This window comes from Canis lupus, chromosome 34 (genome assembly GCF_048164855.1).
Source record: "Canis lupus baileyi chromosome 34, mCanLup2.hap1, whole genome shotgun sequence".
In the NCBI taxonomy this organism is placed as follows: Eukaryota; Metazoa; Chordata; class Mammalia; order Carnivora; family Canidae; genus Canis; species Canis lupus.
The window spans coordinates 2,615,840-2,640,057 of NC_132871.1; the positions used below are offsets into that span (position 1 = coordinate 2,615,840).

Here is a 24,218-nt window from a genome sequence, read left to right on the forward strand (position 1 = left end):
AAAATGGCTATACCTTTTGCACACCATTCGGCAATGCATTAGAGTTTCAATTCTTACGCATCATTGTCAACATTTAGTAAGCAAATAAATAAAATAGTAAAGATCAAAGAAAAAGAAAAAAGAGAGAAAATAATGAAACTAACAGCTGACTTTTTTTAAAAGTTCAAAATAAGTGATATCCAGATTGACCAGGAAAAAAGAGAGGATACAAGTTTTCAGCATCAAGAAAATTAGAGATAATAGCACAACAAAAGTCTATAGATAGTACTAAAAATAATAATGAATAATATAAAAAAATGTACGGCAGTATGTTTAAAAATTTACATACAAAAGACAAATTCCTTGAGAAACACAAATTAATCTCATTCCTGAATAAATAGATGATATAAAGAACTACATATCTATTAAAGAAATTGAATGTGTTCCTAAAAAAATGTCCAGAAAGAAAACTCCAGGCTCAAATGATTTAATTTCTCTTTTATATGCCAAATATGTAAGGAAGAAAACACAAAAATTCCACACAGACTCTCCCAGAAAATTGAAGAGGAATGAACTCTTATCCCAAGTTATACTTTGAGATCAAGATCACTCTGATACTACGATCATTAAAAGACATTACAAGAAAAGAAAACCTCAGTCAACATCCTCCCATGAACAAAAATGCAAAAATTATAAATAAAATAAATTGAATTTAACAATATATGATAAAGATAGTGCATAATAAATGAGTAAGGTTAATCCTGAGAATGCAGGACTGGTTTAACATTTAACATTAAAAATAAGTCAAAATGATTAACAACATTAAAAGACAAAAAAATTGAGATGATCATCCCAAAGATGCAGAGAACACTGTATTCATATAAGAACAAATAGATAAATAAAACGGGAGACTGCCCACAAGTAGGTCTGTCTATCTACTTATCATTTATAAATGTTCACTTTATCTTTACAAAAATGCCAGTGAAACTGAATGTTGAAGCAATTGAACGTATACAAGATAAGCTTGAATAATCTTGTCTTCTCAGATAGCAAGGAAGCTATCAAAAATCATCAGAGTTATGTCACAAAGGGCTCAAGAGTCATCATCCTAAAGGGAGATCCCACTGGCTAAAGCTATCACAATTTCAGCATTAATACAATAACAGAATTATATTGAGGCACACTGAATTTATTTAAATCTGTAAATTCATACTGACATAAAACAAAGCTAATTGCTCATTGTTGGAGGATGCTACTGAAACAATTTACTACTCTGAAAACTGATAAATGATGGTAAAATATTAAGCATCGATTTGCTTTTCTCCACTATCCTGTACTACACCTAACCAAAGAGTAGTTAAGAGGAAGTTTATTTTATACAAGTATTCCAGTTAATCTATGAAGAATGAATGACAGAATTAAAATATCCCAGTTTGCAATCCCTAATTAATTCCTGGATCTAGGCCTTGAACATAAATGGCTGCTAACATTACAAAGAGAAAAAGGAGATGTTCTACGCCTCCTGATGGAAGGACTCACCACCATCTAGGAATCAGTATTGTCGGAGAAATTGAACCTGCAAAATGGCAGCATAAGAAGACCCCGATTTCATCTCCTCCCTGGACACAGGAAATCTCCAGCTACATCTGGAACAACTCTTTCTGAAGAAGACCTGAAAGCTAGCCCAACAGTTCCTCCACGACAAAAGATAAAAGGCCACACATGGGTTGGGAGGAGAGGCAGAGGCATGCTCCACCCGACACCCCCCATCCCCTACTCCAGTGCAACAACCCGCAGGTGAGAGGGATTTCACAAATATGGAGCACATCCCTGAGTCTGAGCTCCCTACTAACCCTTGGGACCTGCACTAGATAGAGGAGCATCAGGAAAATTAGAGGTAACAGCAAAACAGAAGTCTATAGGTAGTACTAAAAATAATAATGAACATTATAAAAAAAAAAAAGTATGGTGATTGGCTTTAAAAATTAACATGGCGTATGTCCAGGAGATTCAAAGAGCATTAGGAACTTGAGACTCTGTTCTTAAAGGGCTTGTGCACAGACTGCTTACCCTGGGACCCAGCACAAAAGCAGCAGGCTGAAGAGCACTTAGACCATACAGGAAGGAGTTCCCCCAGCTATTCTTATGGCACCTGCTGGAAGGGCAGAGGTCTGTTCCAATTCTCTCCAGGGAAGGAGGTGCTGGTAACTGCCATTTTACGCTCTCCGACATTGCTAAGTGCTGGTAATGCCAGATGCCATTTTTTGTAGTCTCTTTACCCTGCTAGTGCCACTCCGGTGGCCCTGCCCCACGAAAGCCAGTGGTTGGGCTTGCCTGCCCCCATGCCACCCTGTGGCCCTGCCAAAGCTAGCAGTATGCACCGTTCACAGGAGGCACCCTTTGAATGCCTGTCTCCAGAGGCCAAGGGGTCCTGCATTTTGGGGCCCCTGGGACTGAAACAGTCAGAGAGACAGTTCTTGGTGGGATGCTGCACAGATAACAGATGAAACACACCCCCAATCTTCTTGTGACCATGCCCGTAAGACTGGGAGAGCTGTTTTGCCTCAAACATAGAAGCAGAGAATCAAGCAAAATGAGGAAATGAGGAAATGTGTTCCAAACGAAAGAATAAGAAAAGCCTCCAAAAACAAAACCTTTAATGAAACAGACATAAGTAATTTATCTGATAAAGAGGCCAAAGTAATAGTCATAAAGATGCTCATGGATCTTGAGAGAAAGATGGATGAACACAGAAGGATCAACAAAGAGAGGGAAAATATAAGAAAGTACCAAACATAAGCCATAGAGCTGAAGAATACAATAACTGAACTGAAGAAGACACTCGAGGGGTTCACAGCAGACTGGATGAACCAGAAGGAAGGGCTAGGGATCTAGAATACAGGGCAGCACCACTCACCCAGAGCAGAAAAAAAAAAAAAAAAGAAAAAAGGATTTTTAAAAGATAGATTAAAAAAATTTATGGGTTGCTTAAGGGACCTGCTGAGACCCCGATTAGGCAAAAAAGAGAAACAAAAGGCATCAAAATTGGAAAAGAAGATGCAAAATTGTCACTATTTGTGAATAACATGATTTTATATGTAGAAAAGGCATTATGCTAAGTGAAACAAGTCAGAGAAAGACAAATACAATATGATTTCACTTCATGTGTGGAATCTAAAAAATAAAACAAGTAAGCCCAAACCAAACTCACAGATGCAGAGAACAGATTAATCCTTGCCAGGGAGGGCAGGGTTGGGGGTGAGTGATTTAATATTTTGTTATGCTAAAGAATTGTTTGTGCCATGTGATAATGGTATTGTTACCCATTTAAAATATCTTTTAGTTACTATTTACATCTTGATGGGATGAGCTTTGGAACAACAAGGCAGCAGAGAAAGGTTGAGGACATTGACAAAATTATTCACGATTGGATGTCCAACTTGAATGATAGGCACATTAAAAACCAGGAACTGCTGGTTTTTATTTATGTTTGAAATGTTCCATAAGAAAAGCTAAAAAAAATAATTAACAACACTGGGAATATGTGCTCCAAATAAGACAAAAAATTAACATCAGCCATATTGAATTAAGAATTTCCATCATCAAAAGATAAAAAGAAAGAACAGAAAAAAAATCACAAATTAGAAGTTATTTATTATACTATATTTATGTATATAATAGAAAAATGTCTAATATAGCTTTAAATATCTTCCAAATCCATAGGAAAAAAGAAAACCCAGTAGGAAAAATGGACAAGAGATTTGAAAAGATAACTTCTTAGTAGAGGAAACATGACCCAGAACTCGTGTATCTAGACATACAACCCCTGGAGAATCTCTTGTCTATGAGTATGAGGAGATTTTATATATATATGAGTATTCATATATATATATAATATATATGAACATACATATATGAATGTTCAGTGCAATATTGTTCAAATAACAGATACTTGCATCAATAGGAAAACAGATGTATGTGTAAATTGTGGTATATTCACACAATGGGATAGGATCAGTAGTGAAATGAAATAAAATGTCAGGCAGCCCAGAGATAAAACTTCTGAAATATAATGCTGAGTGTAAAAAGCAAGTCACCTAAGACTGGGAAGAACAGCATATAAGTCACATTAAAATAGTTTAATGGTATCTGTGTTTATATATATGTGTAGTTTAAGGATATACATTCACATTGTAAGTATATTGAAAAAATGATGGTTATAGCAATCACCAGATTTAGATAGTGTTTCTTTCTGTGGGAGAAGGATGCCTGCTTAAAAGAAATTTGGCAGAAGCTATGAACTTACAGCTTAAGGAAAGTCAGGGAAAATGGAGGGAGAAAAAGAAATCCATATCAAAATGTATCAGAATCAAGTTGCTAACAACTATTTAGCACCCCCCCCCCCACATCTTAACAAGCAGAGAAAAATGTCACCTTACTTATAGAGCATCAACAACTCGATTACGGCTGATATCAGCACCAGGAAATACAATAAAATAAAATAACAGTTTTCAAGTTCTGGAAAAAAAAATGTCAACTTACACAATTCTATATCAAATGAAAACATTATCATTCAAGGAGAAAGGTAAAATAAAGACACTCTTAGATAAAAATGGAAATTAAGATGATTCAGTGCCAGAGAATCTGTTCTAAAAGAGATGCTAAAAGGAAGTTCTATAGATTGAAAAAAATGATATGGGAGAGAAACCTGGGATATCAGAAATTAAAGGGCATTTGAAATGGTAACTATCTGAGTAATATAATAAGCTAGTCTTCTACTTATTTAAAATAAAACGTATTACATTGTCCGAGTGGATGTTTGATGAATAGATGTAATATGTAGAACAACTATAACAAAGGGAAGGAGGGATAAGGGGTCATATATAGTGGTAAGGTTTCCATATTCCATTTAAAGGGTAAATATTTATTCATAGTTCATTGTGAAAAGTTAAGTACACTGTTATCTGGAATAGCCACTGGGGAAAAAAAAATCTGTACAAAGGAAGCATAGTCATGGACAGGGTTACATGGGTGGCTGTCAGTTGAGCGTCCTACTCTTGATTTCAGCTCAGATTATGATCTCAGTGTCATGAGATCAAGCTCCACATTCAACTTATTAGGGAGTCAGCTTGGGGTTTCTCTCTGTCCCACTCCCTCTGCCCCTCCTCTATCTCGAGTACCCTCTCTCTCTAAAATAAATTAGTAAATCTTAAAAAAAAGTCATAGACAATTGAAAAACAAATTTTAAGAATGTCATGTATAATAGTACCAAAAAATGAAGTACTTATGTATAACACAACACATACAAGATCTCTATGCTGAAAACTATATAAACACTTGGGACAGAAATCAAGTATAACCCAAACAAACAGAAAGAGATACTATGTTCATGAATCGGAGGACCAAGATCTGTAAAGATGTCTTTTTTCCTCAAAATGATCTATAGATTGATTTAATGTACTTCATTTAAAAAAATCCCAGCATAATTTTTGCAGACAAGCTGATCACAAAATTTATATGCAAAATCAAATGAATTAAAAGTCCTTAAATTTTGAGGGAAAAAATAAAGGTAGTAGAATTATATTACCTGATTTTAAGAGAGTGAAAAGCTGCAATAATTAAGATGGGGCAATGCTGGCAAAGAGATAGACACATTAATTGATGACTGGAACAGAAAATGAAATGGTAAGTCAGACGGAGAGAAAATATTTTCAAACTGCAATCTGGAAAACACTTGTATTCAGAATATATAAGTAACTCCTTAAACTTGACAGTAAGAAAACTACCTGATAAAGGATGAGCAAAAAACCCCTCAACATATAACTGAACTGAGCAGGATTTACAAAAGGCAAACAGCATATGAAAAGATATTAACATCATTAGCCATTAAGGAAATGGAAACGGAAATCAGGATGAGTCACCACTACACCTACTAGAGAGACTAAAATTAAAAAATTGCTGATAATACTAATGGTTGCAAGACTGCATAGCAAATGGATCTCTCCTACACTACTGATAGGAATGCAAAACAGTGTAGGCATTCGGGAAAGCAGTTGGGCAGCTCTTCACAAACTTAAGCATACGTTCACCATCCGACTCCACGATCCCTTGTTTACACAAAAATCTGACTTGTAAACACTTCTGATTTTTTCTATTCATAATCACCAAACCTGGAAACAACCAAAATGTCCTTCAACTGATGAATGTACACAAAAATTCTGGTGCATATATACTATCGAATACTAGTAGTAAATGATCAGTAAATGATCAGTACCTGCAATAACTTGAATAAATTCTGAACGCCGAGTGAAAGAAGACGTTATCACAACGTCAAATACTATAGGATTCTATTTATAAGACATGCTCTAAGGGAAAAAGCACTAGAGTGATGAAGAACGATCAGTGGTTACCTAGGGTTAGTAATGGGAGGGAGCAAGGTATGACAGGAAAAGGAAAGTTTTGGAATGGTGTGATTGTATGAATCCTGTGTGACTGTGGTAGAGATCACACAAATCCATACATGTGATTGGATGCAATTATACAAAAAAAAAAAATTCCATTTTGCCTGAGGTGATTTAAAATCAAGGTAAACATGTCAGGACTTTTTTCGAGGACATAAGAAAATACAGACACAAGATCAGAAGCAAGGAATAGAGTTCAGGGCTCACAACTCTGATTGGGGAGCTGCCAACCACAAAACACAGGGCAAATTGGCCATAGAACTATATAAAAGCTGTGATACTCTACAGAGTTCATACTCAGGGTTCATTGAAGGAAAGTAAGTTTATATTGTCTATACTTAGTAGAGGTGGGCTGGTGTTGTCCTAATTTTGTACATGGTAATAATAACTTTGGTGCCAAAAAAAAAAAAAAAGTCTTTAAACTTTAAAAATAGGACCCATGAAACTTAGAGTTGAATTAAGTCTACCTCATGGTCCTAAGAGTGGAAGACAGCCTCCGCTAAGGCACCCTGTGGCTCCCCAGGTTTCTAATTCTTGATTAAGACTAATCAAATCACATTATCAGGGAGGAAAGATTTTGGACCTTTTTTTGTTTGTTTTAGATTTGAACTGATAAAGCCAAAGGAATTTTAACTCTTTACGCTTTACTTTTTCCCTGGAAATTTGATAATTCAGATTGTTCAATTTTGAATAATCTCACACTTTTGATAGTGTATTATTTGGAGGAGTTTAATGCTGTCATTTGGGTTCCTGGTTTAGTCCAGTGAGCTGTAAGAGACAACATCAAGTAATATAGTATGAGTAGAGTTCACAGTGGCTTTGGAGTTCATTTCTGACCTATTTCAGAGTTTTCTAAAATCATTTTGAACATTATTAAAACTATTTTGCAGTTTGTTAGGTGTGTGTGTATATGTGTATACCCCACTTATTTAACATCAGTAGACTGTACATTTGATTTTTCTAAAACAAGGACATAATGTTAGGGTTAGAACACTAAATCAGTATAGAGATCAAATTCTGAAACCCATAGAGGTTGTGTCATTGTTGGTAGGGATCACTCTTCCTCAGTCACTTGACAACAGAAAACAGAAGATTCAAGCATTTAAAGCATCTAAGCAAACAGTGCTATCCAAACTCAGTCTTTCCCAAAATTATTACTTAGTATTTCTTATCAAAATATTCAATTACCATTTACTGCTTTATTTGCTCTCTGGTCACCAACAGGGTAAACTAAGTTCATGTTGTCATAAATCTTCTTTTTCTTCTTTAGAGAATACGCTTAAAGAAATGTAATAAGATATTTATTTTTAATGATAGTGATGATGAATTCTCAAGATAGGCTATTTTTTTTCATCCCCAAGAAGAAGTGAGCCTTATGCTAATTTGTATGTGGGATGGGGTGTGGTATTAGAGGAGCCAGAGAGATATGACATGGGAAGACACTCTTGAAATATTATCACTTTGGGTTAAAAGATACACTTGGAAGGATGGAATTTTCTTCTGGTGGAGAGAAAAGCTACATGCAGACCCCCGTACCATGTCATTTCCCATCTGTGGAGATGCATACCAACCAAGGTAGCTACTGGCTGGAGACCTGTCAGCCCCCAGTGAGTGTTGCACTTCCTGGATGTGCCCCCCAGCCTGGCACAAGCAACTGTATGCATATTCCTCCTTTGTGATAGACCCAGTTGTAGTTCCTGTTTCTGACTGTTTAAGGAGGGCAAAGTCTCCTCACATCAAGTGCACTCAGTGGGTTTTCATTAGAGATGTGATGTGAGAGTGATCTGTCTCCCCACTGAAGCAAATTCACCTCGTATTCCCTTCCCCTCTCGTTCTCCGTCCCTCTGGAAACTGTCTACTTAGTGGAAGATGACAATGTTACTCAGAATGGTAATTCAATTTCATTTGCAAAGTAGATAGTCTTGTCACCTTGACAACATAAGTTCATTAGCATCTTCAAAAAAGGGGTTTTAAGGTAACCAATGTCTAAAATGTCTAGTTGAACCTCTCTTCCTAGTAAATGGGAAAGTTAACAGTTGAAGATGTAGGGATACATATTGTTGCTAAAGTGATTTCTTTTCTCTCTATTTTTTGTTTAAGATTTATATATTTGACAGAGGGAGAGGGTGAGCGAATTTGGGGCAGACTCTACACTGAGCCCAGAGCCTGACTCAAGGTTCGATCACACAACTGGGAGATCATGACCTGAGCTGAAACCAAGAGTCAGCTGCTTAACTGACTGGGCCACCCAGGTGCCCCTAAGGTGGTTTCTTTCCCAAAACATGAGATTGTTGTCATTATTTCAATGAGCTGAATAGATTGAATTAGTCCATTTAGCAAATACACACACACATACACACACACATACACTCACGTAGCGTACTATTCTGTGAACACAAAAGTGGGAGTTAGACTATTACAGGTGATTAAGACAGTGGGAAGTATGTAATAAGTGTATTGAGAATGATACAAAGTACTATAAAGGGTTCAAAGGAGAAGAATCTTCCAATAAGGATTATTATTAAGAAAGACTTTGTGGAGTGTCCTTGATAGCTGAGCTAAAGGAATTGTGGGATTGGGATAGATGGACGATGAACACATCGCTGCAGGCTGAGAAAACTTGATGAAGAGAGGCACAGAAGTCAGAGAAGTTATTTGTGTTTTAGGAATGGTCCATAGTCTCATTTGATTGGACAATGAAATAAATTGAGTGCTTACATTGGGCCAGAGCTTTTGAGATCTTTATGAGAATTTAGGAGTATTATTTTTGTTTTCAGATGATGAAACTGTAGCTCAGAGAGGTTATTTGGCCAGGCTATTTACATGGCTAGATGATGATAAAGCAGGGCTTGGACTTCAGCAGTTTGTCTCCAGAGCCCATGCACATCACTCCGAAATCATAGCTGCCTTCCTCAAGGAGGTGGTATGAAGTTAAGTTTAGAAGTTAGATTTGAGTTGGGCTAAAGGTGATGGTCAATGGTTGCCTCAAAAGTCTGAGCTTCATTTAAGAGGTATTGGGGATCTTTACATTTGGGGGCCTGAAGAAAGCCTCAGAACAGATTTAAAGTGTAATTAGTAGTAGCGTGAAAAATGGATTTGAAGTAGGTAGGAAAAACAGCCAATGGAGACTAGTTAGCAATCTACTAGAGTGATGCAAGGATGCAATCTACTCTCACCTGGAAACAGGATTGATGGGAGAGAGAGAGGATTGATGAGATGGAAGATGATCTTATTCTTTCCTGATACTACATAGTCATGATAATTAAAGCAAGTCTACATTTTTGCATTCTAACAACGAAATTGTAATTAATAACTTCAATGAATTCAATCTAATACTCATTATTTTTTCTAATGTTATAAATAAAAGAAAGCTGGTAGAGATTGGGCATAGTAGAGTCGTGACTTGATGTCCCTCCTTTTTCATTTCCTCCTTTTTTCCTTTCCTTACTTTCCCTTCTTCTCTACCTCCTCCCATCCTTATTCCCCAACTTCCTTCCTCCCTCTCCCCCTTTCTTCTGGCACTGTCCTTTCTGACTGGCAACCCGGTACATTACTATGTTGGTATATGATAGCAATCGTACACACAAGTTTTTAAAGTTTCAGTAACAAAACACATTAGTTTTAGCATAGGGAAGTTGGTTAGAACTGCAGTATATGCAAGCTTGTCTACTGAACCACTTGGTAAGATTACTTTACTTGGTTTTAATTTTTACAACAACAGAACACAAAAGTTTTATGTGTTTATAGTTCAACTTGAACTATAATAAATGCCTAAAACTGTGCCTAGCACAAAGCAGATAGCAATTGTAAGCAAACAGAATTTTACAAAAGGATTTTTACATCAATATATAAATAATCAATATATATATGTAAGCGTTTCTACATAGCTCCATTAGCTTTTAATATCTCACGTTCACAGTATCTTCCATCTTGTCCTCTATAATGAAACGTGTCGTTCCTCATATCTTCTCCTTTAAAGCCATTTTCTTGCATTTTTTGTAAATGGTAAGCCATTTTTTTCTCTATAAGGGCCTGTTTCTAAAATATTAAAAAATATATATATGTTAACATCAGCTTAAAAATGAAAGACAAATATTTAAATATGAGCATGTATTGGAAATCAGTAGTCACTCCTGTCTTGTGACTTGTAAGGTCACATGGTACAAATTTAGGAGTGCAGTAAGGGGTCAGTTTCCATCTGTGATCAAACATGAGCGCTTAGATACAATGACCTCACTGCACACACTGGTCCAGTTACAAATGAGGTGGCATCTCTTAATCAGAGCTAGCTATCCTGGAGAGCTTAGGCAATTTAGAAATCACCTTCAACAGGAGGATTTCTGAAAGACTAAACCAGTATCACCCAGGCCTACCAGAGATACATGTTATATATGAAACGGGACTTCCTTTTGAGAATCTCCGGGTAATGTTGACCCTAGATGTACCAGAAAGGAAATAACTGCACAGAGAAAGAACCATAGAAATCTGCAAAGGGTTCCCTAGAGGATTCAGCAATAGAATGGGTCAGTACAAGTGTGTGAGGAGACTAACCAAAGCCGCAGGAAGGACAGTACTAAAGGATGAGAGAGAACAGTGCTTGGCATCTATCTATCATGCCTGTTTTCACCATCCACCTTGGAGGAGGTTCCTAAGCCATGGATTGTGTAGAGTACTAAAATGGGTCTTGCTTCAGTTGCGGGGAGTGACTAGCCTCAGATTAAACATGGCTCTGGCCTCATCTAACAAATCTTAAAAACCAAAACCTATAGCAATCAAGCTGTTTCCAAAGAAATTATCTACATTCAAGAAAAAAGCTAAAGGATATAAGAATCTGAAAACATTCAGCACCCAAAAAGTAAAATTCATAATATCTGGTATCCAATCAAAGAGTGCCAAGCATACAAAAAGCAGAGAAATAGGACTCATAAAACGAATGAATCAGTCAACCATAATGACACAAATGTTAGAATTAAAGATAAGAATCTTAAAACATAATTGTATTCCATATATTTATAAGGTAAATAAAAGACTGAAGATATAAAAAGGATCAGAATCAATTTTTTAAATGTATGAGTAATATGAGATATGCATTAATAATAGAATAGACATTGCAGAAGGAGAGATTAATGCACATTCAGGAAAAGAAACCATCCAAAAGGAAACCAGAGAAAAAAGTTACAAAATAAAAAGAAGGTGTGGAACAACATCAAGCATCCTAATATGCCTGTAGAGAGGAGAGAGGTGGCAAAGGAAATGCTTGATAATAATGTTCATTATCACCTTTTCTATCCGATATTATAACACAGGTTATAGTCAGTGCAATCAAGCAAGAAAATGAAAAATGCATCCACATCTAAAGAGGGGAAATAAAACGACCTTTATTGGTAGATACCATAATCATTAATCACTGGCATCTAGAAATAAATTACAAGTGATAATAAGCGATTTTGTCAATGCGAAATACAAGATGGATATAAAAAATTCCTTTTCTATAGACGAATATCAAATAACCAGAATTTGAAATTAAAAATACCAATTATAATAACTTACAAATTATGAAATACCTAGGGATGAATCTATCGAAAGATGTGTAAGACCAATTAACTGCAAAAATTAAGGAAACCTAAAGAAATTTGGTTCATGAGTTGGAAGACTCCGTATAATCAGAGATCAGTTGTGCCCACATTGACCTATAGAATCAACGCAATTCTCAACAAAGTCTTGGCAGAATTTCTTTGTAGAAATTGAAATGCTTATTCTAAAATTTATATTGAAATGCAAAGGGCTTAAATTAGCCAACACGACTTTAAAATAGAAGAACAGACTTAGAAAGTTAACACTACTGATTTAAAAAAAAAAAACATTAAAGGTACAATAATCAAGACAGTATAATTGACAAAGAGGTCAAAGAGCAGAAAAGAGTCAAAAATCAGTCTGTACAACTGATTTTTTGACAAAGATGCAAAAGCAAACTCTTTGAAAGATTTCGCTAACTGTAACTTAAGCACATACTTTGGAGTAAAAAATGTCAATGGAAGAAAAATATTAAGATATTAAGAAGTTATAGCAGAGGACTGAAAATCTGTTTTTATTAAAACAAAATTCAAAAGAAAACAATTTAGAATGACTCCATTGGAAATATCTAAAATTCAAATAGCTCCGCCAATAACCTGGCTCCAGCAGCCAGTGGAGTTCCCAAGCCTACCATCAGGTCATGTCTAATGGGCCCTCCCAGAGCCAGAACTTCTCCCAATGCACTAGTTGTCACTAAAATTGGCCAGGACTCACTGAATACTAATTGCTATCAGGCAAAAAGAGGAGACCTGGGGCATTCTGTTGCTCTCCAAAAAAACAAAAAATAAAAAAATAAAAATAAAAAAGGCAACTTGGAGAGAATGCCACTGAATAAAAAGGGGTGAATATTGGAAAATAATAATTATGGTAAAGTGGAGCAAGCTGAGCTAAGCATACCAGCCCTGACAATACTAACAGGTACATGTGACAAAAGTAGAATAAAAGCTTATCATACATATTTATATTTATAATATTAAAATAATTTCTACATAGTAGTATATATCAATATAACCAAATTACATCTATCTTACACTACATATCTAGGTTTGTCAACAATAAGCTACCTAAATTATTTGGAATTGTTGACAAGCATTAAATGACAAGGAAGGTTGTCAATGTTATTTTATGAAATGAAAAAGCAATCTATAAAATACCCTGAAAGACATAATAACATGAATTTATTTATTGTGATAGATATTTTCTTTTTTTTTTTGTAATAGATTTTCATAGGAACATTGTAAAATGTGCGTGTGTATGATAGGGTGGGATTACAAATGAGTTTTCTTTCTCTTTATACCAATTTATATTCTCACAAAATATTATGTGTCATTTAAAATTAAAAAGTTACTCTAAAAAATTAGCTGGTGGGGAAATATTGAGAACTTGTGTTCCGAGAAATTCTGAGTGTAGGAAAAATCATTATCATTTTTCTTCTAGAGGAATTCCAAGTATTAGTTTACGGTGGGAGATAAAGCCAAAAGCAGTCGCATCAAACAGTGGGGCAGGACTTTTTAGATTATTGTCGGAATATAATCTAGGCAAAATATAGTGAACTCCACAACCTTCCGTTCTGTACCATGCATATCACTCGGGGTAACTGGTCCACTGTTATGTCACAGAGTGGACTCCCAAATATCAAAACTGGCAAACGCTTCTCGTCAAACAGCCCCAGTGAGAGGTGGGGCTCAGCCTACCTTCCTGTCACTCTCTTCTCTGCTTCTACGCCGTTGTTCCTCTATCCTGGCTTCTCTTCTAACGTCTTCTCCGATCCTGGTCAGGAGTAGCATCTCCTTTGTCTTCCATTCCTAGAAAGCACGGTGTTACTGTACTCAGTACACGTTCACAATAAACCTTTGTATTCTGTCCACAGCACCAGGCATATTAGCACAAGGCAGGGGCCCAGTAGAAATCAGGTCAAGCGTAATTAAAGCCATACGTTGGGTTTGGGATGGCCTTATTCCTACCCACTCCTACTAGGAATGCACGTGTGGTTATGTTTAAATAAAGCTAACTTTTAAAATTTTTCTACCCCACAATGCGGATGTTAGGGGGTTAAATAGTGTCTAGCCACTTTCACCATCATCTCCTTAAAAGCAGATATTGGCTTATGTATATAGTTTGTGGTGTCAGCCTCATTATTTTAGGTAACAACTTGCACACTATAGGGGTGAAAAGAAGAGTAATGCGGATAAATGATTCAGACCTGAGATGACTTCAAGAAGTATGATGCACAGCTAAATTTCTTACAAATGAAACAACTGTATGCAATTTTCCTCTAAATATTTTCAATTTGTCATCTCACCTCTTCAATTTTTCTGCGAAGGCTAAGTTTTCTTCGGGTGTATTCTCGCTGTCGTCTTTCTTCTCTGTCCATCTGGAGTAGGCGTTGCTCTTCTGCTGTGCGCTCAAGTTGTTCTAATTCCCTACTTATCATATCCAAATATCTAAGTAAAAGTGCAAATACAAGTCAAGGTGCGTCCCTTATGATGGCATCATCTGCCTTGATATTCCCAAACCACCTTTCTTGCTAGCTTTGTATTTCTTAAACTACAGGAATTTTACAGTTTTTCTATGAGCTCTGCTCATGGACCTTTAAGCCAGCCTGGCCCACCAACTCATCATACGTTATTCCTTATACGAATCTCTCTACTATATAAGGACCTGTTATGGCATAGCTAATGGTAAACTGTGGAGTAAATTGATTGATTGAAAAGATTTTGCGCAGTAAGTTTACATGACTTTGGTTTGGAAAGAAAGCTCAAACAACTGCAACACTGGCTTTGATTCTGGGAAAACGAGCAAAGCAGATCTGGAATTCCTAAGAAAACGATGTATTCTGGCTCCCTTGTAATTTACAAGGCCTCAAACAAATCTTCCATCTATTGTCGGGGTCTCTGGTATGTCAGTGTGTTTTGCGGAACTACCATGAAACGAAACTATGGAAATAAGAAGTCAGGTACTGCAGCCCGATCTCTCACTTTAATGGAGGAGGAGGAAAAAGACCTATAAAATCCCTTCACTTCCTAACAAATGGTCTTGATCACAGGATGGTAATGACTGAACGTTAGTAGGTAACATCCGAAGAACTTAGAAAGTTTAGAGACAACGCGTATTTATATTGGCATTAGATAAAGTTTCCTTTTTTGACTTTTCACTAACTTCCTCAGACTTCATACCATCAGTCCTTCAAGATGATCAGAAGAAGCTACTGTGAGAGCTACTGTGCTTAAGGATACTTTCCCTCTATCTCCTCCAATGGGAAGGGCTTTGGATCTGATTTTGTTCTTCAGTTGCCAGCTTAGATTACCTTGTGGACTCCCAGTAACCCTGTCTTCCCTAGTGGAAATTTCTCTTTATAACCTTGCTGCCATAATTTCCCAATCCCTGTACCTCTTGGTCTCCTTTCTTCTTCATTGTAAGGACCACAGTGGTGTTAAACAGTGTCTAGTTCTCTAAAAAAAAAAAAAAATCCTACCCTCACTTCTTTCTAGTATCTTCCTACGTATTTGGGTCCACAATATTTAAGTAAAATTTGCATTAACTTCAGTCTTACCTGTGCCTTATTAATTGTTCCTGGTCCTTCATAGATTGGGTGCCTTCCTGTAACAACCAGTTTTGGAACTGTGCAACATCAGAACGTCCAGGTATTTGATTGTTTTCATGTAGTCTATTTACTTGCTTTGCAAGCATTTCCTATAAAAAAAAAAGTGTGTATCATATATACATAGAGGTATGTAAATGGAGGTATGTATATATAAAACCTTTTTTTTCACATCCTCCAGAAATAAAACTGTCCTATTATATGCTTAGTAAAATTCCTGTACTTTGTGAATAGCTCATTCTGTTTAACTGCATTTAAAGCTATTATAGACAAGGACAACTGACCCAAAATAGAGTTGTCTTTCGCTGAAAATAAGTGATAAATATTTCATCTTATTTTTCTATCTTTTCTTTAAAAATCAAATGAAAATAAGGAAAGAGGTGAGGAGACGCTCTAGGGACAAGGGTGAAACTGGGGAAAATATAGAACAATTAATAGTGTAAGGAAGTCATTATCATTTCTCTACAATTCTCTTTTGTTTTAAGATTTATTTATTTATTTTAGAGGGACAGAGAGTGGGAGCACATGAGTCGGGGGAAAGGATGAGGGAGAGAATTCTCAAGCAGACTCTTGGCTGAGTGTGGAGCCCGACATGGGGCACCATCCCGTGACCCATGAGATCATGACCCTGAGCTGAAACCAAGAGTCAGTCACTCCACTGACTGAACCACCCGGGTGCCCGTCTACAACTCTCTTAACCTTTGAACATAAATTTATAAATGTATACACACATCTCTCATTTTTATCCAACTCTCTTGACCCCAAAGCCTGCATGTGTTCACACACTCTCACACAAACTTTGAGTCAAAAATTGAAAGGAAGTCACTATCCACACCCACTCTACACCAAATCATTCCACTTCACAACATTTTTATTGAACAAACACAGCCGCATGTGTGGGTACACGTACACAGTGTGCATGTTCTTCTAGTCACTTATAGGACATAGTCACTAGTCATACTCCTTCTCTTGTTACTCAAGCCGAAGAATCTTGCTGCCACAAAAGACTCTTCCTATTGCTCCTAGCTCAGGTAGGAATGACATATCTAAGTAGTAATTTAATTGCTAAATTATGAAAGCTCCCATTGGCATATTAATAGATGACTTGGCCCTTTTCCTTTCCTTGGTTTAACATAGCAACCTCAAAATATTATTTATTCCTCTTCTAAATTTTCATTTGGAAAAAGTTCTTGATAAAAATTAAGAGTAAAAGTAAAAATATTACATGAAATATAATAATAAAAATATTATATGAAAATATTTTGCATACAAATAAAGCTTTATTTATTTATTTGCATACAAATAAACCCTATGTAGAGAAACCAAATTTAGGTATTTAACTTACTTGATCTCTTATATAGTTTCTTTCAAAGTCTAATTTTATACTGGTAAGATATTGCCTGTACTTATTCAATTCCCTCAAGGTACATACAATCTAAAAAACAAAATAGCAAAAATATATGAATACAATTATTTAAAAATCATAGCAATTACTTTCCAAGGAAAGATAGTAATAACATACCATTTGATAATATTTTGGTATTAAGAGCAATAGATTGCCAACAATTTTGTAAGCAGTATCTAAAAGCAATTTTTAGTCAACAGCAAGTTTCTATCCACATAACATCACCTCATTAATATGCACTATCCCATGATAAGGGATTTATTATACAAATAGAGTTATTAAAAGAAACTAGCAGTGTAATAATAATGTTTAACCCCAATAAGAATATAGTCCATCAAGATTCTATCAGGCTGATTTTTCTAGGTTCCTCTTTTGTCTCAATTTCTTAAAAAGCTTATGGGACATAATTCTTGACAAGCATGCAGTGACATTAGAGACAGAGAAAGAGGACCATGCTACATTTGGGGAAATTACTTTTACATCCTCATATTCTTTGGTAATCATCTTTTGATATTATAAAGAAAAAATGGCGAGGGAAGAAGTAGTTTCATTTAGAAAAGACAGTTGTCTGGTTTCTCTTGACCCAAATCCTGAGTAATTTGTGAAATTTCCCATTAAATATTTCTCACGACCAAGTTAAAGGTGATACAGACCCCCCCAGTGAGGTACAGAAGCAAACTTTATCAATTCTCGGAGGTTTGCAATGATTAAAAAGAATTAATCTGCAACCCACTTTATTATTGCTGGTGATATAGCCACCTTTCTTTAATCTTCTCAGGATATCTTTGCGCTTATAGTATTCTCTTAAATGTGGATCATGGAGACTTTTATATTGGTTTTCCAAAAGTCGACAATAAGGATCATTCAGGTTGAAACCGTAAGAAGGTCGAAAAAGCTGCAAATACAAGATTTTAAAATATTAAAAGGTAAAACTAATGAATTTCACTTTTAAATGTCAATCCATTGAAATGACTAGACTGTTCACTGAAAATAAAGCACACCAGAAGAATTTGAAGTGGGGGAAAAACCAGCAGCAGAAAGATTTGGATTAGGCAACATGAATCTATTATCCCGACTTCTCCCCACTGACCTGACTTACTCTAAAAACCTACCCTCACTCAATTAATTCCTCCCCTGATCACTATCAGTCCCTAGTCCTGAGCCAGAAAAGAAAGAAGGAAAAGAAAATGAATAAAATCTGTTTTAATGTATAAAGGATGTAAAAGCTATGATTTTTCCTTTTCCTTCTCCCTCTTTCAAATCAAGGTACTCACTTCATCTAAAAGGATAAAGGGATGATATTAATTATGATCATTATATCTCAGTAATCTGAAAATGAAGAAAATAGACTCATGGAAACAATTTTAACCAAGAAAAGTAGAAGCAAAACTCAGATGTTAAAGATAATAAAAGTCATTTTGTGTTGGCGTCTTCTCTGAGGCAAGAAACCCATAGGTCTCGGAGTGCTACAGTCAGGGAAAAAAACCAAGGTCTGTATTATAAAGTTCAATATATTGAAAAACCAATTATAAAAGATATTGATAAGGATGGAGGTTTCTACATACATGTAAAGACCAACGACAGTAATCATTAGCATATAAAAGAAGGAAAATATCAGCTAATAGCCACGTTTCTCTGTTACTTGAGAGGAAACAGCTGAATTATCTCATCTCCTTTGTAAATGAAAACATTAATACCAGAGTGGGGTGGGTTTTGTGTGGGTGTGTGAGTTCCTAGTCCATTTTTCAATGGCAAGATGGTGACGATGGGTAGTTGGGGAACCTGTGAAAGGAAAAAGTGGAGGGTTAAAGTGGAGGAGCCTGGCTGGGTAGGACCCTATAAAGAACTCCCTCAAGATTCAGGTGGGAGGATGTTTCATATGTGGGCAAAGGGGCAGACGGGAGGAATCTGATAGAATGCCGGCTTTCCTTTTCCATTTAGAAGCTTCCTTGATAAGTCTCTGACTTCTTGCTTAACACGAGGTTTCAATGTCTTCCAAGCGTGTACATCACACAGCAGAATTCCCTAATTACTAATGTTTCTCTGAGAAGGCAAAGAAAAGAATCTTTTAGGATGGTGTCTTGAATTTAGTTATAAAGCCCATACCTTTCCTGTAAGGAGAACAATCAACAATCATGACTCAAGAGTGGATTTTTATTTTATTTTTTTTTTAAGATCTTGACATTTAGCTGTCAACATCTCTTAGCTGTTGAACTTTAGCTATGATGGCAATATGTTTCTCAAGACCAAACTTAGGCTGTTGACCTGTAGATGAGGAACACCTTTTAGACACATCATTCATTACAGCCAGGGTATGCATTCTGTTGTCAATTAAAGCGATTGGTTTCTCTTAAAACAAACAAACAAACAAACAAACAAAAAAAAACACTAAAAGTGTAAACGCAAAGCATCACTTTATTGAGGAGATTGTACTGAAAGAAAAAGAAGGACTCACAAAGTCAGTCTTTAAGAAAATAGTCTGGTTCCTAACTATGATTAAATGAAGACAGTTTGGTGAGGAATGAATGTAATAAAGAATGGAACATCTTTGAAAAGAGTAGTTGAAAAGTGAATTACTATTTGACAGAAATGGTAATTGGGCAACCAATATATTTGAATAAGCAGACGAAAGGCAGGGCTAAGTTTACATCCTAAAAAGGGGTTGTGAAAGATTTTGTGCACGCGTAGGAAAGCGAGCTGGTTTGGATGTGGCTCGAACAGTGTGAGGAGGCATCTTTTTCCTTAGCTTGCTTTAGTCTAGTAGAACAAAGGGAAATTATGTGTTTCCCAGAAACAAAACTCACTTTAAGACATCATGTTGGTTAGGCAAGTATCAGATACCAAGGGGCCCTAGTCATTTCTGATGACATCATAGATAGAAGGAGGGCACAAAGGTCACTCGGAATTCTTTCATGTAAAATTGTTTGTTTGCACTATGGACCAAAGTAACCACCTGAGAAAGAATGTCCTGAGCCTCCTTAAGCTTTAGTTTACTGAGTCAAAGGCTGGGGGGGTTTGAAGGTAGAGGTAGTGTTGAGGACTAAAAGCATGAAAGGGTTTGAGGGAAGCACACTGTACCCCAGGATGACTTCATTATACAATCATAATTATAAAATCATAAGTGTTGAGTAAAATCATACAAACCGAGGACAATGCAAATTTTAAGGAAAGATAAGCTAACTGGGGGCTGTAATAGTTCAGAAAGAATCTCAAAGGGCGGTTCAGATTCAGAGATTGGGCAGAAGAGGAAAGGATATGTCAGGTTCGGGAAGCAAGGCCAACAAACTCCCAGAAATATCAACGTGGTATGTGTGAGTAAGGCACAGGAGACCACAGGTGGGATTACAGAAAGGACTGGATGCGGAAGTTGGGGCAAATCATGGAGTCATTAGTTAAATAGTAAACATGTTCGCTTATTCCGACTTCACTTTTTTTTCTCACTTAGTGTACGAAATAGAATGCAGCTCAAAGCAAAATCGTAGAGAAGTGCTGTGCAATGCGAGTTTTGTCCAGGTTATGATGCCTTAAAATCATGACACAATTAGATGGCCAGCTGGCACCAGTAACCTCCGGCCTTTCTGACAAAAATCTCACTAACCAGGTATAAAGTTATTATAAAGGAAAGTTAATGTGGTCCCATGCATTATAAGACAGAACTAAGAATCTAAACTTTATATATAGCCCAAGGTTCCGGGCAAAGTCTACTAAGATGAAGTTGCTCGATGTGCATCCTCAGCCCTGTCTTAGGTTGGGTGTGGGATCCTTATTGTTTCCTGTTGGACTTTGCACCTGCAGCGCCCCAATCCAACAGCCGGTAGGAAAGAGCAAAGAAGAGCAACATCAGGTCCTTAAAAACCACTTTACCTTTTCACTTATCTTCGTGGTATAGTATAAAGTGTTGCTCCCCGGGATCACAGGCAGCTTGACCCCGAGAGGCAGATCCAGGAGTTGACCCGCTCCGACCCCTCGTATGTGGGTTTTGTGCACGCCCTGCGGATGCAATCGGGGAGTTGGGCCTTTGAAGCCCTTTGGATGTTAGGCCCGCGGCCCATCCGCTCGCCTCCAGCCCGGGAGCCGGCCGGAGAGTCCTGCAGTCCGGCCCGGTCCCGTCCCAGCAGCCCCCGCCTCCCCAGCCGGTTGCCGAGCAGCCCGCGCCACCGCCACCCGCCGCCGCACTGGGAGCCCGGGACCTGCGGTTCAGGACCGGCCGTTGGGAGGTTAGGAACGCGCGGCAGGTGTGCGGCGCCCCTGCATCCCCCCACCCCCCGCCCGCAGGCCTGGAGCTGTCCCCACGGGGGGGGAGGGGGGCTGAGGCAGGAGGTTAGGAGGTGAGGAACGCCTGGCAGGTGTGCGATGCCCCTGCACCCCCCCCAGGCCTGGAGCTGTCCCCATGGGGTGGGGTGGGGGGGCTGAGGCGGGAGGTTAGGAGGTTAGGAACGCGCGGCAGGTGTGCGGCGCCCCTGCATCCCCCCGCCCCCCGCCCCCAGGCCTGGAGCTGTCCCCACGGGGGGGGGGGGGTGCTGAGGCAGCAGGTTAGGAGGTGAGGAACGCCTGGCAGGTGTGCGATGCCCCTGCACCCCCCCAAGGCCTGGAGCTGTCCCCATGGGGTGGGGTGGGGGGGCTGAGGCGGGAGGTTAGGAGGTTAGGAACGTGGGGCAGGTGTGTGGCGCCCCTGCATCCCCCCGCCCCCCACCCCCAGGCCTGGAGCTGTCCCCACGGGGGGGGGGGCTGAGGCAGGAGGTAAGGAGGTGAGGAACGCAGGCAGATGTGCGGCGCCCCTGCACCCCGCCCCCCAGGCTTGGAGCTGCCGGTACAGGGGGGCCTGAGGCAGGAGGTTAGGAGGTGAGGAACGCAGGCAGGTGTGCGGCGCCCCTGCAATCCCCCCCCTCCCCAGGCCTGGAGCTGTCCCCATGGCGGGGGGGGGGGGCTGAGGGGGGAGGTTAGGAGGTTAGGAACGCGCGGCAGGTGTGCGATGCCCCTGCACCCGCCCCCCCCACCCCCCCAGGCCTGGAGCTGCCCGCACGTGGCCGAGGCGGGAGGTTAGGAACGTGCAGCAGGTGTGCGGTGCCCTCTCGCCCTCCCCCCCGGCCTGGACCTACCCGCACGCGCCCCAGGCGGAGGTTAGGAACGCGGGCAGGTGTGCGCCCCCCCCCCCCGGCCGACCGGGCGGGCACTCACGTCTCCGCATCGCTGGCTGTCCGCCGCCAGGCTGCTGCTGGCCGTCTTGGTGGCCGCGTCGCTGGCAGCCTTGGAGCAGGCGCTGAGGTACAGCTCCATGCCCCCCGGGCCCCTCTGCCCCCCTCCGCGCCCCCCGTCTCCCTCCTCGTCGTCCTCCCTCCGTGGCGCCTGGACCCGGACTGGCCAGTACCCCGCCCGCGAGGCTCGGTGGCCGCGGCGTTCTAGGCTCCGAACCCGGGGGCGGGGAAGGGCGGTGCCCTCGGGGCTTGGGCCGGGGGTGCCCCACACGGGGCCTGGTCCCAGAGGCCCGCATCAGTCCCGCAAACCGAAGTCCAAGCTTTGAACGCTTTGCGGGAGGGTAGGGGGCTAAGGGCTCCTGGCCGCCAAGGAGCTGCAGTTTGGGGGGGTGGGGACAGCACCCACTGCTACTATAAACCAGGAGTGACCGTGTAGCCCATTGTAGGGTCCGAATCCGGGTCACACCCCACACCCAGGCTTGCTCTCTCCCACACCCCTCTGTTGCCTCCTCTCAGCCCTCCAGACAGGGTCTAGGGTCTGTAAGATGCCTGACTCCTGGGGCCCGTCCTGGAAGGGGCACTGGGGACCCGCTGCTGAGTCAAACCTGGCCCTTCCTTGGAGGAACCAACCAGACCATGAGGACCTTGAGGGCACGGACAGTATGATTTGTCAGGAGTGAGGCCTTCGGCCCCTAGGATTCCTTAACTCATCCTTGTTCTTTCTTCTTTCTGGCCCATTTGGTAATAGTAACCTACTATTTACTGAGACTCTGCGAACTCCAGGCACCGTGCTGAGTGCTCCCCACATTCCATCTTTATAACAGCCTTGCCGATAATGACCTCTTTTTTCCCCAAAGGTTAAAGAAGAATGATAGTTACTTCGTTAAATAGTGGCCCCAGAGACAGTTTCTTAGTCACCCCGCTAGTCGTAGGTCTGCTCTGTCTGTTTTAATGCCCCTCGTATGCATGGGACTCCTGAATCTGAAATCTGGGTTTGGGTGAGAGACAGTCCCCTGCCAGCGCTCCCCGTCGTCGACGTCGCACAGGCATCTCCAATTCAGTGTATTCAAATCTCAAGCTACCCCGTCACCAAAACAGGGCAGAATTAAGGGCCTGTTCTCCCTGCCTTTCCCATCCGGGCGATGATATCAGCACCTACCCAAGCTGGAAGTATAATACTAGATGCTTCCCTTCCCCCCGACTCCCCACATTCAGGGGATCTCTCTGTCCTCCTGATTTTATCGCTCAAATTAACTGGTCCTCTCCTCTCCATCTGCACTCTTCTCCCTCAGTGAAGCCATCGATCATTTTCTGGTTTCTGCGATCACCAGTCTTAGCTCTCTGCCACCTTTTACCCAACAGTACATTTTTTTTTTTTTTTAAATCAAACTGGCCTCTGATGCCGTCTCTCCCTGTTCTAGGAAATCCCCAGTTGCTGTAAAACTTACCACGAAGCATATGACAGCCCCTGTGACTGGGTCCCTGTATTAGTTTTCTCTTCCTGCTGTAACAAATGACCATAATTTTAGTGGCTTCAAACAACACAGAGGCATTGTCTTAAAATAACTGAGCTCAGCAGTCTGAAATGAATCCCATCCTACTGAAGTCAAGGGGTTGGCAAGCCTGCATTCTTCTGGGGCCTATGTCCTTCCTCCTTATGGCTTCTAGAAGCTTGCCTGTCCTCCCTCTTCAAATCTGGCATGTAGTGTCTTCAGATCTCTAAGACAGGAGGATCTCTGCCTCCTTTTCTATAATCAAAAATCTGTTGATTACATTGGGTCCATCTAGATGACCTGTGATAATTTATCTTTTATTTTTATTCTTTAGAGAACAAGAGAGCATGGATAGGGAGGAGGGGCAGAGGGAGAGAGAGAATCTTAAGCGGGCTCCATGCCCAGCATACATGGGCTCAGTCTCATGACCTAGAGGTCAAGACGTGAGCCAAAATCAAGGATCGGGTGCTTAACCGACTGAGCCACCCAGGCACCCTGATAATTTCTTTA

The 24,218-nt window shown here is 39.8% G+C and overlaps 1 protein-coding gene across 3 annotated transcripts in view; it reads right to left on the bottom strand.

The window, feature by feature from the left end:
• FSIP2 (fibrous sheath interacting protein 2) overlaps positions 1 to 22,313 on the bottom strand; it is a 75,076-nt gene extending 52,763 nt beyond the window's left edge. For 2 of the 3 annotated variants that reach the window (XM_072811450.1, XM_072811447.1), the window contains exons 1-9: positions 22,199 to 22,313; positions 20,885 to 21,010; positions 17,754 to 17,915; positions 16,961 to 17,050; positions 15,568 to 15,707; positions 14,317 to 14,458; positions 13,709 to 13,819; positions 10,352 to 10,478; positions 7,629 to 7,718 (exon numbers count right to left, since the gene is read on the bottom strand). In XM_072811450.1, the coding sequence (XP_072667551.1) occupies positions 7,629 to 7,718; positions 10,352 to 10,478; positions 13,709 to 13,819; positions 14,317 to 14,458; positions 15,568 to 15,707; positions 16,961 to 17,050; positions 17,754 to 17,915; positions 20,885 to 21,010; positions 22,199 to 22,297 (1,087 nt within the window). In that variant the 5' untranslated portion in view covers positions 22,298 to 22,313. The remainder of the gene's footprint in view (positions 1 to 7,628; positions 7,719 to 10,351; positions 10,479 to 13,708; positions 13,820 to 14,316; positions 14,459 to 15,567; positions 15,708 to 16,960; positions 17,051 to 17,753; positions 17,916 to 20,884; positions 21,011 to 22,198) is intronic. The other variant, XM_072811448.1, reaches the window with a different exon arrangement.
• Between the last annotated feature and the right edge of the window lie 1,905 nt (positions 22,314 to 24,218).